The 15,758-nt window shown below is 38.7% G+C and overlaps 2 protein-coding genes across 5 annotated transcripts in view; one reads left to right on the top strand and one right to left on the bottom strand.

The window, feature by feature from the left end:
• Nucleotides 1-9,198, top strand: part of LOC131521347 (tetratricopeptide repeat protein 24) — an 87,263-nt gene extending 78,065 nt beyond the window's left edge. The window contains exons 7-14 of one of the 4 annotated variants that reach the window (XM_058745972.1): nucleotides 508-629; nucleotides 5,378-5,455; nucleotides 6,344-6,402; nucleotides 6,514-6,581; nucleotides 7,630-7,729; nucleotides 8,392-8,471; nucleotides 8,546-8,594; nucleotides 8,693-9,198. In XM_058745972.1, coding sequence (XP_058601955.1) covers nucleotides 508-629; nucleotides 5,378-5,455; nucleotides 6,344-6,402; nucleotides 6,514-6,581; nucleotides 7,630-7,729; nucleotides 8,392-8,471; nucleotides 8,546-8,594; nucleotides 8,693-8,804 — 668 coding nt within the window. In that variant the 3' untranslated portion in view covers nucleotides 8,805-9,198. Of the gene's footprint in view, nucleotides 1-507; nucleotides 630-5,377; nucleotides 5,456-6,343; nucleotides 6,403-6,513; nucleotides 6,582-7,626; nucleotides 7,730-8,391; nucleotides 8,472-8,545; nucleotides 8,595-8,692 lie in introns of all 4 variants that reach the window. The other 3 variants (XM_058745970.1, XM_058745969.1, XM_058745971.1) reach the window with 3 other exon arrangements.
• Nucleotides 1-15,758, bottom strand: part of LOC131521357 (tripartite motif-containing protein 16-like) — a 43,176-nt gene that overhangs the window by 3,562 nt on the left and 23,856 nt on the right. The window contains exons 4-5 of the mRNA XM_058745985.1: nucleotides 15,482-15,632; nucleotides 15,294-15,341 (exon numbers count right to left, since the gene is read on the bottom strand). Coding sequence (XP_058601968.1) covers nucleotides 15,294-15,341; nucleotides 15,482-15,632 — 199 coding nt within the window. The remainder of the gene's footprint in view (nucleotides 1-15,293; nucleotides 15,342-15,481; nucleotides 15,633-15,758) is intronic.

The following is a 15,758-nucleotide window of genomic DNA, read 5'->3' as shown; positions in this document are numbered from 1 at the left end:
ACAAACGGATGATAGTGAATGTCACAAGTAATTACTAGCACTAAATCATCATGTGATCAGATGAATCTAGTAAACGTAGGGTGAGGCGGTTTAAAGGTTACTTATCTGATATGATAACTAATGGCTGTAGGTTCACACTCCAGAAGTGATGAACATTTACAATCATTGCACATGAATTAATTAGAGATCAAACTAAACTCTGGGGAACCTGGATAATGAAATGTCTACTAGATGTCAGTCTCAGACAAACACACAAAGAACACAAGTTACAGAGAAGCAGAACAAAAGCCTTAAAAGCTGCAGTAATACTTCATCCTAGTTTCTACACTTGAACTGCAGGACTGAAACATGTCCAGATTTACAGTTCCTTCATGATCACACTGATGGATCCGTTTTCTACAAGGAGTGGGGCTTCAGTCTACGCACACACACACACACACACACACACACACACACACACACGCTGCCTGTCTCTCTGTTACAGGCTGTCTGTCTCTCTTCCCGCAGATGACCCGTCTGGTCAGTGGCAGGCCTGCGAGGGTCTTGGTGGGATTAAGCTACAGATGAGAGACCCGGATAAAGCCGCCACGTACTATAAAGATGCTCTTCAACTGCTGTGCAAATGCCAGGTGAGATCTGAGTGCGAGAGAAATGTGAGCTCAAGTTTATTTGTAAAGCGCATTTCCCACACGTCGCTTTGTTTAGTCTGGTCATTTTTAATAAATGCTATTTATAATAGGGATGTGCAACAGTGATCGAGTACTTGAGTACTCGGCCGTGACAGCGACGATCGATCATGAAAAAGATGATCGTGGGAAAAAAGGGGGAAAAAATCAGATTGGTTATGTAACAGCACTTTAGGACACCCTGAGCTCTGATTGTTTAGCTTGCAACAGCATGCGGTTCAAAGTATAGACGAGAAGAGAGAGAAGCATGACTTTGAAGTCACGTAGTGATGTCTGGGTTAGCTAAATACACATCTGATTAATCTAATATAGAATCTAATATTGGGATATTAACATTTATTAACATGCTGAACGTGCTGCATTTTACCAGTGTTCAGTATTGCTCAAATGCAATGCCCGATATTGACTGAGTTATTTGAGACGGTCATATTGCTTTTAGATGTTTATTTTTATTTTTAAAAACACTGATGTTGTAGTAATGCAGCTGTAGGATCAGAACGAGTCAGACAAAACTAAGATTCGATCAGAACATCGAAACATGAGGAGCCGAAATTCCTGAGAGGCCCCAAGAAAACAGGACAACGTCGTAAATCAGATTCCAAGCTCCGACCTCTGAAGGAAGCCTAACCAACAAGCCTCTTCCAGAACAGCTTGCAACATTAAGACAAAAGAACACTTATTGATAAGTCCAACGCAGGAAGGAGATCATCAAATTTGGGGTAAATAATCAAGATTAATGGTCAAAGAGATGGCCATCACATGTGTTCCACGAGAGAAATCACGAGCTTCTTTAGATTGACTTTTCCCCCACACATAGAAGACAAAGAACCAGACTGAAATTCCTCTGTCCAAAGAACATGTCTTTTGGTCTCCACAGAAATACACAGAGACTTTCTTTTTCATATGAACATGAAATCATTCTAAAAGGACATTGCTAGGCATAACACTATATTATGTATGTAACCCACACATTAGACTATCATGTTTTAAGCACATATTATGTATGTCTTTTTAATAACTATTGAATGACTTTAAGGTTTATTCGTGTTTGGTATGTATGAGCTTGACAATTCTAGCTTGAAACGTTTCTTCCAATTGTTTCTTTGTCAAATGTATCATATTCTGGTTATAGAAATCACATCCAAAAGTATACTTTGCAAGAGTGTGTAAAATTCGGACCATGTGACTGATAACATGCTGATTTATGATGGAAGGAACAACCCTAGCTAAGATAATAGCCTATCTAATTGGTCAAGACACCAGATGGGATGTGTCCAAAAGCCGAGTTTAAAAACTCAGGACACCATCAAATCTCCCCTTCTCTCTTCTTCCCTTCTCGCCACCGCGTTTTGACGCTGCTTTTAGCGCTCTTTGAGCGTGCTCTGGCCTACAGGCCAGTTGCTACTTAACACCACGATGAGAAGAAAAACCACCTAGTCTCGTTATATCCTTTCTTTCTTTTATTTTAGTTTATTTTCCGTTGCGAGTTTCGTGTTCTCAGTTCAAGTTTTGCCGCCACGCCTTGTCTCCGAGTTCAGCTCGAGCCTGTGACCGCCTCAAAACTTCAACCAGACCAACTCCGCATCCTCAGCCAACGCCCAAGACATCCCTTCAACGACTACTGAACTTCCAGCCAATCAGCACTTGGGAAACCCCTCTTCCTGCAAGGACGACGACAACAAAAGGGCATCCCTGTAACACAAAGGCAACGCAAGCAAGTAACCTTCAGGTCTAACTGAGCTGGTGCATTTAATATAAATTTTAGCCTCATTGAGAAACTCAATGCGAGGGTTAATTAAGTGATTGATGGTTTGTTCAGGTCTTTGCAATAGCACATATTGCTATAAACTTGGGATTTCACATTCTCATTCTCTAAACTCATCCTTTCTCTCTTTCTGCAACGTGTGAATGTGTGAATGCGTGTGTTCATGTTAGATTAGTTTATGTCTTAGGTTTATATAAATAAACTCGTATTTATATTGAAAAGAGAAGTATCTTGTGTTTTGTGCTTACAAGTTAATGTCTTAATCTGCCGATCTTGTTACTGTGCTTATTAATAGTGTTTTCACTATATTTTGGATTTTAATATCCAGTGCAGAATTAATGTTATACGGCTCGTTCAGTGAATCGTTGCCGACTCGGTGATCAGCCGCAAAACAGTGATTCTGTTCAAATTCTCTATAAAATCACAAATGATTCCCTTTGAGCTAAATTAAATTATTTATGTATCAAACCCTACACAGCAGTGCTTTTTTCGTCATATTTGTTCAACAGTAGGCATTCATACTTCATATGGCTTCAAGAACTCCGAGGCAAATTCAGGAATCATTTGATATATGAAAATGTAGCACAAATCTGCCATAAACATAGAGAACTTTATAGAATTTGAAATCTATAGTAAATTCCTTGCCCGTGTTTCAGTGCGCTAAAGCGCATCATGGCGGGAGCTCTCTGGCATTTCATAAACATAGCATTACAATGAGGACTTTATAGAAATCTATAGTAAATTCTGTCTGCTTTCCTTGTCTGTTTTTCAGCGCGCTGCCCTGAAAGCGCATCACGGAGTTCTCTCTCTCTCTCTCTCGCTGTAGTGCGTAACTTAAAGTTCACTGGCATTTGCATCCTTTTGTGCAGATACAAGATGTAATGTTACGTCTATGTTATGTACAGTGGGGCAAAAAAAGTATTTAGTCAGCCACCAATTGTGCAAGTTCTCCCACTTAAAAAGATGAGAGAGGCCTGTAATTTTCATCATAGGTATACCTCAACTATGAGAGACAAAATGAGGAAAAAAAATCCAGAAAATCACATTGTAGGATTTTTAAAGAATTAATTGGAAAATTCCTCGGTAAAATAAGTATTTGGTCACCTACAAACAAGCAAGATTTCTGGCTCTCACAGACCTGTAACTTCTTCTTTAAGAGGCTCCTCTGTCCTCCACTCGTTACCTGTATTAATGGCATCTGTTTGAACTTGTTATCAGTATAAAAGACACCTGTCCACAACCTCAAACAGTCCAACTCCAAACTCCACCATGGCCAAGACCAAAGAGCTGTCAAAGGACACCAGAAACAAAACTGTAGACCTGCACCAGGCTGGGAAGACTGAATCTGCAATAGGTAAGCAGCTTGGTGTGAAGAAATCAACTGTGGGAGCAATTATTAGAAAATGGAAGACATACAAGACCACTGATAATCTCCCTCGATCTGGGGCTCCACGCAAGATCTCACCCCGTGGGGTCAAAATGATCACAAGAACTGCAGAGAGCTGGGACCAAAGTAACAAAGGCTACCATCAGTAACACACTGCGCTGCCAGGGACTCAAATCCTGCAGTGCCAGACGTGTCCCCCTGCTTAAGCCAGTACATGTCCGGCCCATCTGGAGTTTGCTAGAGAGCATTTGGATGATCCAGAAGAGGATTGGGAGAATGTCATATGGTCAGATGAAACCAAAATATAACTTTTTGGTAAAAACTCAACTTGCCGTGTTTGGAGGAGAAAGAATGCTGAGTTGCATCCAAAGAACACCATACCTACTGTGAAGCATGGGGGCGGAAACATCATGCTTTGGGGCTGTTTTTCTGCAAAGGGACCAGGACGACTGATCCGTGTAAACGAAAGAATGAATGGGGCCATGTATCGTGAGATTTTGAGTGAAAACCTCCTTCCATCAGCAAGGGCATTGAAGATGAAACGTGGCTGGGTCTTTCAGCATGACAATGATCCCAAACACACCGCCCGGGCAACGAAGGAGTGACTTTGTAAGAAGCATTTCAAGGTCCTGGAGTGGCCGAGCCAGTGTCCAGATCTCAACCCCATCAAATCTTTGGAGGGAGTTGAAAGTATTTTGGCCCTAACCTTATGCCAACAAAGGGTATATAACAAAGTATTGAGATGAAATTTTGTTATTGACCAAATACTTATTTTCCACCATAATTTGCAAAAATTCTTAAAAAATCCTACAATGTGATTTTCTGGATTTTTTTTTCTCATTTTGTCTCTCATAGTTGAGGTATACCTATGATGAACATTACAGGCCTCTCTCATCTTTTTAAGTGGGAGAACTTGCACAATTGGTGGCTGAATAAATAGTTTTTTGCCCCACTGTATCTAAGTTATCTGATTTATACCATAGGATGTGTCATAGAACGGGTTTCAGTTTATTGGCATAAAGTCACTCAGCTTCATTTTTAACATTCATTTTCATAACAGTCTTCACATATTTTCTTTATCTCCATTACGGCCATGTATGGCCATTACGGCCCACCTGCTCAAGCCCCACCCCCTGATGAATCGTTTTTGAACGATGATCAAAATGAGAAATTTCCCAAAATGCCCATCCCTAATTTATAATGAATGCTACTATAATTTATTTTTGGTTTATACTTATACTTTTTATTCCTGTTCTTATCTGAATATTGTTAAATGTAAAGGATTGTTTTGTAGAGTGAGGGACTTAAATACATATTGATAGTGTTTATAATGATTGTAAATGGTTTTATGTACAGGTATTTTACAGTATTTCTGAATGTAATAATTAAACGTGACTTATACACAGATACAGCTGATCTGTTTTTTCTCTTAACACTGTGATTTTGACCCAGTGTGGCCTATTTTCTGGAAAATACAGTACAGATGCTGAAGTAATGCAGTGTTTGAGTATAATGATCAGTTGTGTGTCTGATCTGCAGGACGTGTCTGGTTCAGTGCAGGAGCGTCTGGTCAGTGAACTGAGTGAAGCGTTGCAGCAGAAGCTGCTCCTACAGCAGGTCAGTCTGTGTGAATATTAAACATGAAACATGCACTTATTCTCTCAGCGTCTCACTATTAGGGCTGCACGATAAATTGGTATAAAACCGAAATTGTAATATGGATTAATGCAATTATTAAATCTCAAAGGCTGTGATTTAATTAAATAAATACATGTGCTGTGTGACGTGTGTAACAGCTCATGATCCGGTGTTTTCAGTGATTCAGAATGTCTTGGTTTCACAGTAAATGAGCCGCATGAACTCCATCTGCATCTGCTCTGAGTTTGAGTCACTTTAACATGAACTTCTTGTAATGAGAAGCACTTATCAACAAAAGAAAAGATTTAAGGGCTCCCTGCTGTTTTATGTCAAAATAAAAGCTTTATGCTTTAATGTTTAAACATTGCACAATTAGGATAGGAAGTTTTACAGTTGTAAAATAAGATGTTTACATGATTTATATATTATCTTAAATATTATTTTATTTTACGGTGAAATATTTCAAAAGTAACATTTCTTATTTTAATATTTTATTTAGTAATAATAATGATCATAAAAAGCAATAATAATAATTATAGCTATATTGATATATAATCACAGCATTTTGTTCAGATTTTGCCAAAAATCTGGAGTTTATTTATTTATTTATTTTTTTATTGCATTTTTAATCACAATTGCAATGTTTATCAGAATTGATATATTATTGATATCTAATCTCAAACATTTGGGCTAAATTGAGCAAACCTACAAACAAGCACAACTGTTTTTTTTATTGCATTTTAAATCACAGTTTTTATCAGAAAAATTGCAATTGGATTTTCCCCCCAAATTGTGCAGCCTTATTCACTGTACTGTGACGTTCATCAAAGTCTGATCACTGATGATGTTCTGCATTTTCTCTCTTAGAGAGGACCAACATCACAGCGAACCGTCCCAGAGCGACATCGCAACCGACGACAGCCACGGTAACGCCACATAACACTCACCTCGTCATCAGATGGTGCACCAGTGTGTTTTTGAGTGAATGAAGCTGTTAGAGATACCGTGATGAGATCTTCACTCTCATGTGTCTGCAGGACGACGGCTGTGAGGTCTGACGTCCAGCAGTGGAGGAGAGAGATGCCGAACGGAGAGAACGCACCCCGTAAGAACTGAACACACATTCACAGCTGAGAAACACTCAGTACAGTAGGGGTGGGCGATATGAGCTAAAATTCATATCACAATATTTTCCACTGTCCAGACAATATCGATATTGTATTGCGATACGAGAAAAGAAAATTGGAATCACATTTAGTAGACCTTAGTTAAATTACAGGCAAAATATGTATTTTAATATTTATATAACTATTAAAAAACATATGATTTCAAGGCAAAAATGGAATGGTCTGCAAAAGAAAAACAGCAACTGGACTGAAAGAACATGCAAACAAAAGCATGTAAACAAAGCTGCTCTGTGCTGCGTTTATGAACACGGAGGTAAGAGAAAAAGAAAATGCCATCTAAACTTTTCTGAAGATTCATTCATATTAACCCCCTGCCCCCGATTCATTATTTAAAATTTTCGAGCATTATGAACAGTGATCTATCAGTGAAAAAAAAAAAAAACTTTCTACATGTACTGCGTTAGGCTAACCAAGACTTGTCATAGCACTTGCACTCATGTTGTTGCTCTTTTGTTGGTTTTGATTGCTTCTAATGTCCTCATTTGTAAGTCGCTTTGGATAAAAGCGTCTGCTAAGTGACTAAATGTAAATGTAATGATCTTGCGCTGTCTGCAACAGTATTTCCTCTCTTTGTGTGCATCTCTGTTCTGTGTTAACGGCCGTTTACAGACTTAGTAATATTTCCACACAAATTACATTTTGGGAAATAATACAGTTTGTGTGCAGTTCCGGAATAGAGATCAGCTAAAATAAATTGAAAAGCCGATCTTGTGTTTGCAGCAAAAACTATCCGGTTCTGATTTATGGTCGCTCAAGCGGGGCATCTCTCTCTCTCTCTCTGATGACGCAGTAATGAAAAAATACTTTGTCTGTCCATCCAGTGAAATCCATGAATATGTAACCACGGTATAGCAAAATTCATATCATGGCACAACATAATACCGGTAGTCACGTTAATACCGGTATAGCGCCCACCCCTACAATACAGTCAACAGAAGAACAGATTTACCGTGTTATTCTCAGCAGACGGGAAGCAGCACAGCCAAACCATTACCTCATCAGAGACACACCTGCGGCAGGAACAAGAACAAGCTGGTCATCACAACACACTCCCAGAGGCCAACAGGTCAAAACACACACACACACACACACACACACACACACACATTTAATCATTCATCTATATCAGGACATATCATTTTAAACTTAAATATTTTAATACTAATATTGTACATTTTGTGTAATATAATAATTATTATTATTGTATAGCCATAGTGATATATAATCACAAAAGTTCTGCCCAAATTGTGTATACCTACAATCAAGCACAGCAAGTTCTTTTTTTTTTTAATTCACAATTGCAATTTTTATCAGAAAAAACCCAATAAGATTTTTCCCCAAATTGTGAAGCCCCTGCTAAATAAAAGTTTGATAGTTTAACGTTTGAAAATGAATAAATGAAGATAGTAATATTAGTATTGTACATTTTGTATCATTTTTAATGTAGTAATAGTAATTATAATAAAAATGTTTTCTTATTATTATTATTATATAGCCATAGCAATACATAATCACAAAATTTTAGGCCAAATCGTGCAGCCCTACAAACAAGCAAATTTGGAGTTTTTTTTTTTTTTTTTTAATTGCTTTTTAAATCACAATGGCCTTTTTATTAGATTTATTAGAATTAAATATTTAAGTCGTTTAATGTATTGCAGCTTTTACATTATGAAACTTTTATTTGAAAATATGTCTCTGAGTCTTCATACTGTTGAATGTGATCGTCAGGAATCTGAATAACACGTATGATAAAGCAGAGGTGAATCAGCAGATCCTGCCATCAGAGTCCTCCGGATCAGCAGCACACGGTCAGTCTGAACAAACTCAGAGAAAATATAGAGAGAACACTTCAAACAAAGGAAATCTGACTTTACCTTTACAGGTGATGTGTGTGCTGAATCTGTGAAGCCGAAGCCGGTGCAGATGAACGGGTAAGAATCGGTCTCTCATGTATTTTATGTAAATGAATGTATTAGACTGCATAAATCTTGTGCTGATCATGTTTGTAGTAAAAGTGTAAATGTTTCAGCAGACACCCATTGGTCAGGAGCACAGTGACTCCACCCCTCACTCAGCCTGACAGCAATGAGGCCACGCCCCTAATGAGGAGACTGAAGTCCAGATTCTGCACGGTCATGTGACATAAAGGATAATATCTCCATAGAGATGAGGTTTTCTAGTGTTTTAGGAATTGTGTTTGCCATGGCGACGCTTCCAGACTGCAAACACAAGCATTCAAGATTAAAGATGGAGAGGAGCTGCACCTGCATTAGTGGACATCACCTGTCTGAATGTATTTTCTATTAAAATGAGATATTTTAAAGGGTGGATGAGACGCCCTGAAGTCTTGGGATGCCAACTGTGTGATCATAAATCATGTATTATTTCATGCAGTATTTCTGGATTTCAGCAGGACAAACGTCTTCTCATTATTGTCTCATTTCAGTCTCATTAAACTTTCATCCACTTTGAATCCACCTGCCTTTACAATATTAAAGCACCTGCTGCACTGATAATATCAAAATAAATTTTATATCAAACTCTTTTAACAGTCAGTAAAGTGATTTTCCATACAAACGTATTCCATGTCCGAAAAAGACTTTGCAGATTTAAATTGTTAGTCTGAGATTTCTAGGTTTTTATATTTAAAATTATATGATAGCCACACTGTTCCTTGTAGTACAGCATAACATTACAGGATTACTTAATTTCTTTTCGACTGAAGAAAGAAAGACGTGAACATCTTGGATGACACGGGGGTGAGTAAATTAACAGGAAATTTTTATTCTGGAACTGAACTAATCCTTTAAGAAAACAGTAATGTTAGTGTTCCTCACAGTCCTGAATGTGATTTATATCACAAATAAACCTAGGTAAGTAATAAATACTCTTGTGTTAGAATTCAAAATGTGTCATGTCACAAAATATTTAATACTGTGTGCTATTACTATTGCTATCAGATTCTGGGTCAAACTGAAAAGCTTGAACGACTGTGTCTACGAGCCATTGCGATACATCCACTGTCAACATTAGCGCATGGTAGCTAGGTCAGAGGAGAAACCTCGGGTACCCGGGAGTCAGTGATTAAACACAAGACACAAATGTCCCGTTTAACCAAAGCTCAGCTTTATTAAGCCATCAGTGAGTATATATATGAAAGCAGAAGTTCCACTATTGGGTATCACAAGATCACATCATGATCATTCTATGTACAGACGTCTAAATATGGAAGTAGGTCTGTTTGGGGACAGGCCAAAGTTTAGATCATATGCAAACAGCAACATAAGCACAAAATAAGCTTCATCAGCACTGCATTCGTCCAAAAGGGCACAGAGTGTTCTGCTAAAATCTAACAACAAGCCAGTCCCACAATGAGCTTTCCTTAGGACGTGCCATTTCCGTGTCTGTAGCTTTAAATGCTAATGAGGAGGAGAGAGGCGGGGCAAGGTGGAGGGTGGGGGTGTGGCCTTAACCAGCTTGCGCTACCGTGCGCTAATGTTGACAGTGGATGTATCACAATGGCTCGTAGACATGCAGTCATTCAAGCTTTTCAGTTTGACCCAGAATCTGAACCGGATGAAGAAGTTGCAACTCACATTATAAAATCACATTCTGCTAATTCTTCAGGGGTAGTGTGATAATGTCAGTTGGTCTGCTGCTGTTATGTTTGGTGCATGTGCAGCGTGTCATCATGATTACTGTAATATCCTGTGAGTGAGTGACGTGTGGTGTGTCCCGCAGGCTCTCTAGGCAGTCGCGGAGCTCAGAGTCGCTGCTTCAGTAATCTGGGATTCGCTCTGGTGGAGCTGGGAGAGCTGGAGGAGGCGTGGGAGAGTTACCTACACGCACAACAGGCCTTCAGAGACACCGGTACTGAACCACTGACACACACACACGCGCACACCCACACCCACACACACACACCGGTACTGAAACACTGACACACACCCACACACACACACACCGGTACTGACACACACTAGTGTTTCCCCTAGGCTTACTGCTTTTTTTGGGGGGGGGGGCTCCTTTAATATAATGGCAGGGGAAACACTGAACCACTGACATACACACTCAAACACTGACATAAACACACTCTTGCCAGTACTAAACCACTCACACACACACACACACAAACACATGTATGTCTGGTTTGCTATCCTTGTGGGGACTCTCCATAGGCGTAATGCTTTTTCTATTGTGCAGACCGTATATTCTATTGTCCTACACCAACCCTACACCTAAACTTACCCCTTACAGGAAACTTTCTGCATTTTTAGATTTTCAAAAAACTTCATTCTGTGTGATTTATTAGCTTGTTTACCCATTGGGACCTCAATTTAGGTCCCCACCATGACACGAGTCCCCATGAGTCTGTGTGTATTCAGGTATAAGGTACACCAGTACTGAACCACTGAGACACACACACACACATACATAAACACACAAGCACACGCACACTGGTACTAAACCACTGACACACACATACATAAATAAATACACACACACTTACTGAATTTCAACATCTTGAAATTTCATGTAATTTACAGGTTTTAATCACTGATCTAAAATAGAATACATTATTAACAAGCTGTAACCTAAAAATAAAAACAAATTCCACATTTAACAATTAAATGCATGATAATAAAAACAGTGACTTGTGACACCTTTAGACAAAAGAACACAAAACACTGAAACATTTGAATTGAAAGGTAATTATGATAGTAATAATGAAATGATTGATGTGACACTACATTAAAAACTAAATCAACACAAACAGAGAAAAGCACAGAAACACATGGTCACTCAGCAGGACACACACACACACACACTGATATTACTGTCTATATGAGGATTTATTACACACATTTACTCTGACGTCAGGGTTTGTCCTGGCTCAAAATGAGGCGGAGGTGGTACCATCCTGATGAAATTTGAAGCAAAAACAGAATGGTCTGACTTTATTTTTGACAAACTATTAGTGCTGTCAAACGATTAATCGCATCCAAAATGTTTTTGTTTACGTAATATATGTATGTGTACTGTGTATATTTATTATGTATATATAAATACACACACATACAGTATATATTTTGAAAATATTTACATGTATATATATGTAAATTCTTATAAGTCTCAATTAAAGCAGTAGTCCGATAAGTAACGGTTACGTTTCAGGGTGACGTTCAGCTTGTAGAATTTTATTCATTTAAATGTTTTAAATTAAAATGATTAATGTCTTGTCTTGTTTTTGAAGCCACTTGGCAAACCTTCCTAAAAAAATTTAATAACTGAAAAAGTATACTTTTCCATGAAAACACAGCTTCAGATATTGTGCAACAGAACATTCAAAACACGCACACAAAATGAAATGCACACAGAATTTCACAAAATACACCTTGCTTATCAGGCCCATGAAAGCACACACAAGATGAAATGCACTTAACAAAGAATTATTTAGTGGCATTAATAAAAGAAACACTTTCTAAAATTAAAATAGACCAAAACTGCGGGAAAATGCGGTCTATTAAAACATCTGTCAATCTTTACAGGATTTTAGAATTTGCTTTTAGAAACATTAGCTTAGATAAACTATTGCTTAGCTTATTCCACAGATTCTCGAACTAGCAAATTACCAAAGAGCATTTTGGGTTGAGCGAGACATCTTCCAACTGAACCATAGCTAAGGTTTATCCCAAAAAATAGGTTTGCTAGTATATACCTTTTATAGAAAAAAGCTGCTAAAAGAGTCTGAAAGTTGCTAAATATATGGCATGTCGCGCTTGTGTGTGTGACGCGGGAGTTGCTGGCAGGGGCCAGTGCATATTTGTGGCGGTCAATGTGGATATTGTATCAGGCTGCCACAAATAAATCAATGTATTAGGAAACACTGGTTGATCCAGTTTGTAGCGTTGCATGACGAGTCAACAACGTGCGCACGAGTTACACAATTTACACAGGTCATCCAAAGGAGGTCAGAAAGCGTGGAAATTCAAAAAGTGGAATCTGAATGAAACAGAAATGGCAGTCGGGCTGAATGAAAGTGCAGATTCACTCTCTGACAGCAGGTGGCACTTATGGAACAGCAGCGATACAGCGTTTCTTTGGTTCCCACTGTAAACAAAGCAGCGCTCCGCTTATGAACACTGCTTTTAATATGGATTATACGGAGATAAGATAAAAAGAAAATACCATCTAAACCTTTCTAAAGATAGTCAGTTCCCCTCAGACATACATTCATGTAAACTCCTTCCTCCAACTATATCGTGATTCGTTTAACATTTTAACTGATTATGTATAATTACCGAGTATTTCTCTAAATATTCACACTTTTGGACTAAAAACCCCAGTGGACACTGTTCAGTAATGCTTGCACATGACTGCCTGTCTGAGTTTGTCGACAGCCAGAGGCGGAAAAATAAGTTTTTGAACAGAAGTTCAGCTGCAGTATTAATGTCATGAAGAGAAGAGACTCTATAACATCTCACTGTAACTGATTCATTATGCAGCTCAAAACATTACGGGGAGAATCTGTCATCAGTCTATTCTGATTCATCAACACAGTTTCACTGATGCTTTATAAATATCAAACCCAGGATAGAGCGGCTGAGTGAATGTGGTCTGGACTGTGTGGATGAGGCTCATTGTGTCAGAGACGCTGTAGAAGGACAGAGTTCCTGCACCGTGATCCACAAACACTCCTATTCTACTAATGATGGGCTTCACAGAGAGAGCAGTCTCTATGTTGTTGTGTCTGAATGAGTATCTGGAGGGAGAGCAGAGCAAACTCCAGGACTGATCATTAGATCCAAACCAACACTTAACATCTGATCCCTTCCTGCTGATGCTCTTATATGACACTGATATACGCACATATCCACTCCACTCCAGCTCCCAGTAACAGCGTCCACACACACTCTCTCTACACAACACCTGAGAATAATGATCAAATCTGTCTGGATGATCAGGATATGGCTGATGCACATCAGTGTCAAAAATCACTCTGTTGTTCTCAGACAGATGGAGGCGTTTAAATACTGTGTTCAGATCCGGAGTGAGCTGCTGGGAATCTGATGGAGATAAAACACATCAGAATTAGGAATTTTGAACCTGTTTGATCTGTTCATGTAGCTGAACTCTTCATGTTCAGTGTATTATCAGTGTCTCAGTACAGATGACCAGATATCCTGCGCAAATCATCATTTACTAGGGATGCTCCGATCAGGATTTTTGCAGCCGATACCGAGTACCAATTTCTTGTCATGGTGATCGGCCGATACCAGTGCCGATTCTGATGCTTCAGGCTTTATATAACATATGTAATAATGTTATATAAATAATCACAAAAGTTATTCCTTATACAGTGAACATTTTAATATGCCTTTAAAATGGGGTTTATGCATATGTATATCAGGATATTTAATATAACACAAAAATAAATACAAACAAAATGGAGCAGTCTGATGCAACCCACAAGGTTTATTTAAACATTATCCAATAGTAAACTGTGGAGGACAAAATAAACATTTAATCTCCTAAAATTGAGAAGTCTGATGTAACTTAAACTACAATACAGTAGTTTCATGGTTTAATTTAACATTGTCCAATGTTAGAGAGAGGACAAAATGAATAGAAACATTTAAACTCCAACATGGAGAAGTCTGATGTAACTCATAAGGTTTAATGCTGTCCAGTATAAGACTGAAAAGGAAGAAAGAAATAGAAACATTTAAACTACTGAAAGAACAAAACAGTAGTTTGATCACAGTTATATCCACGTGCGCTGCGGATAATCCGTGGGTCGGGTAATAAAAAAATTTATTCTGAATATTTGTGGGTGGATAAAATAAATCATAAGTGATGCAAATATTAACTACATTTGTTTTTTTTGTTTTTTAATAAATTTTTTCATCAGGCAGACAATTTAATTTGTGTGCGTGTTCGCCTGATCAGGAAATTGCAGTGACAGAAACGGTGACATTTCAGTTAATTCCAGACATTCCACATAAATGTTTAATTAAAAGCAGCCCACGATCAGCGTATTATGTTACTGTTACCCCTTACGGCTCCGACGAGGTTTTGTTCCGTCCTCCACACTGTGACAACACACAAAAGACTATTTTTAGCCAAGCGTGGAGAGCCACTTCAGAAACATGCCGCGGTGTAGCTTGTATAAACACAAGCATTGACTAGAGCGGCTGCGATCAGCTGCGGTGGCCATGGAGCCGTAACGCGCTGCAGATGTGTGCAGTGATGCGCAGATCAGCTCTAACATCACTGAATCTGCTGTTAAAAATGAATCATCCATTGATCATATCATCATGCAAAACATACACGACTAATAGCAAAACGTCACACAGCATTTCCACACCGGCGATGACATGACTGCGGCGCCAAATCATTTATGTCCCCACGCATCATGTACGTCGTCACGCATTGACGTCATCAAATTGCGATCGGTTTGTGAGATCGGCCAAATGTAGTGAGTACCGATCGAGTCATAAAATGTGATTATCGGCAGATCGATCGGAGCATCCCTATAATTTACATCAGCAATTATAAAAATCTTCTTTCACCTTCTACAGGAAGAACATGAGCACTGAGTTTTTCTGCTTGTTTTCTTACTGACTTACATTGTAGGAAGTCGTTCCTGGTTCTGGGAACAATGTTGGTGAATGTGACTGTGGAAATCAACAGACATGAACAGTGTTATTCTCATGATCCTGCATCCATTCCTAAGACATTTCTAATATGATGTTCTCCATGATATGAGATGATGATGGACTGGTTTCTGAGAGCAGATGAATCTGCAGGACTTTACCTCTGTCTGAGATCTTCTTGAGCTCCTTTTTGCAGAAATCCTCCAGTTTGTCTCTCAGCTGATGGACAGATTTTCTCAGAGCATCAGAAGAGACGAGAGAAATTAAGGGATCGTATGTAGGTTCAGGAGGAGCTGAGAGAGACTGGAAACTCTACAGAAGACAGAAATCAAAACTCATCAGCTCCACACTTCACCCAGTAACCTGCACCAACATCAGATTTGTGCAGCTCTTGTTGACTTGACTGATCTTTAGTAACTCACCTCAATCCAGCACTTT

The sequence above is a fragment of the Onychostoma macrolepis genome, chromosome 16 (genome assembly GCF_012432095.1).
Source record: "Onychostoma macrolepis isolate SWU-2019 chromosome 16, ASM1243209v1, whole genome shotgun sequence".
In the NCBI taxonomy this organism is placed as follows: domain Eukaryota; kingdom Metazoa; phylum Chordata; class Actinopteri; order Cypriniformes; family Cyprinidae; genus Onychostoma; species Onychostoma macrolepis.
This window is presented reverse-complemented; position numbering and strand designations above follow the sequence as displayed.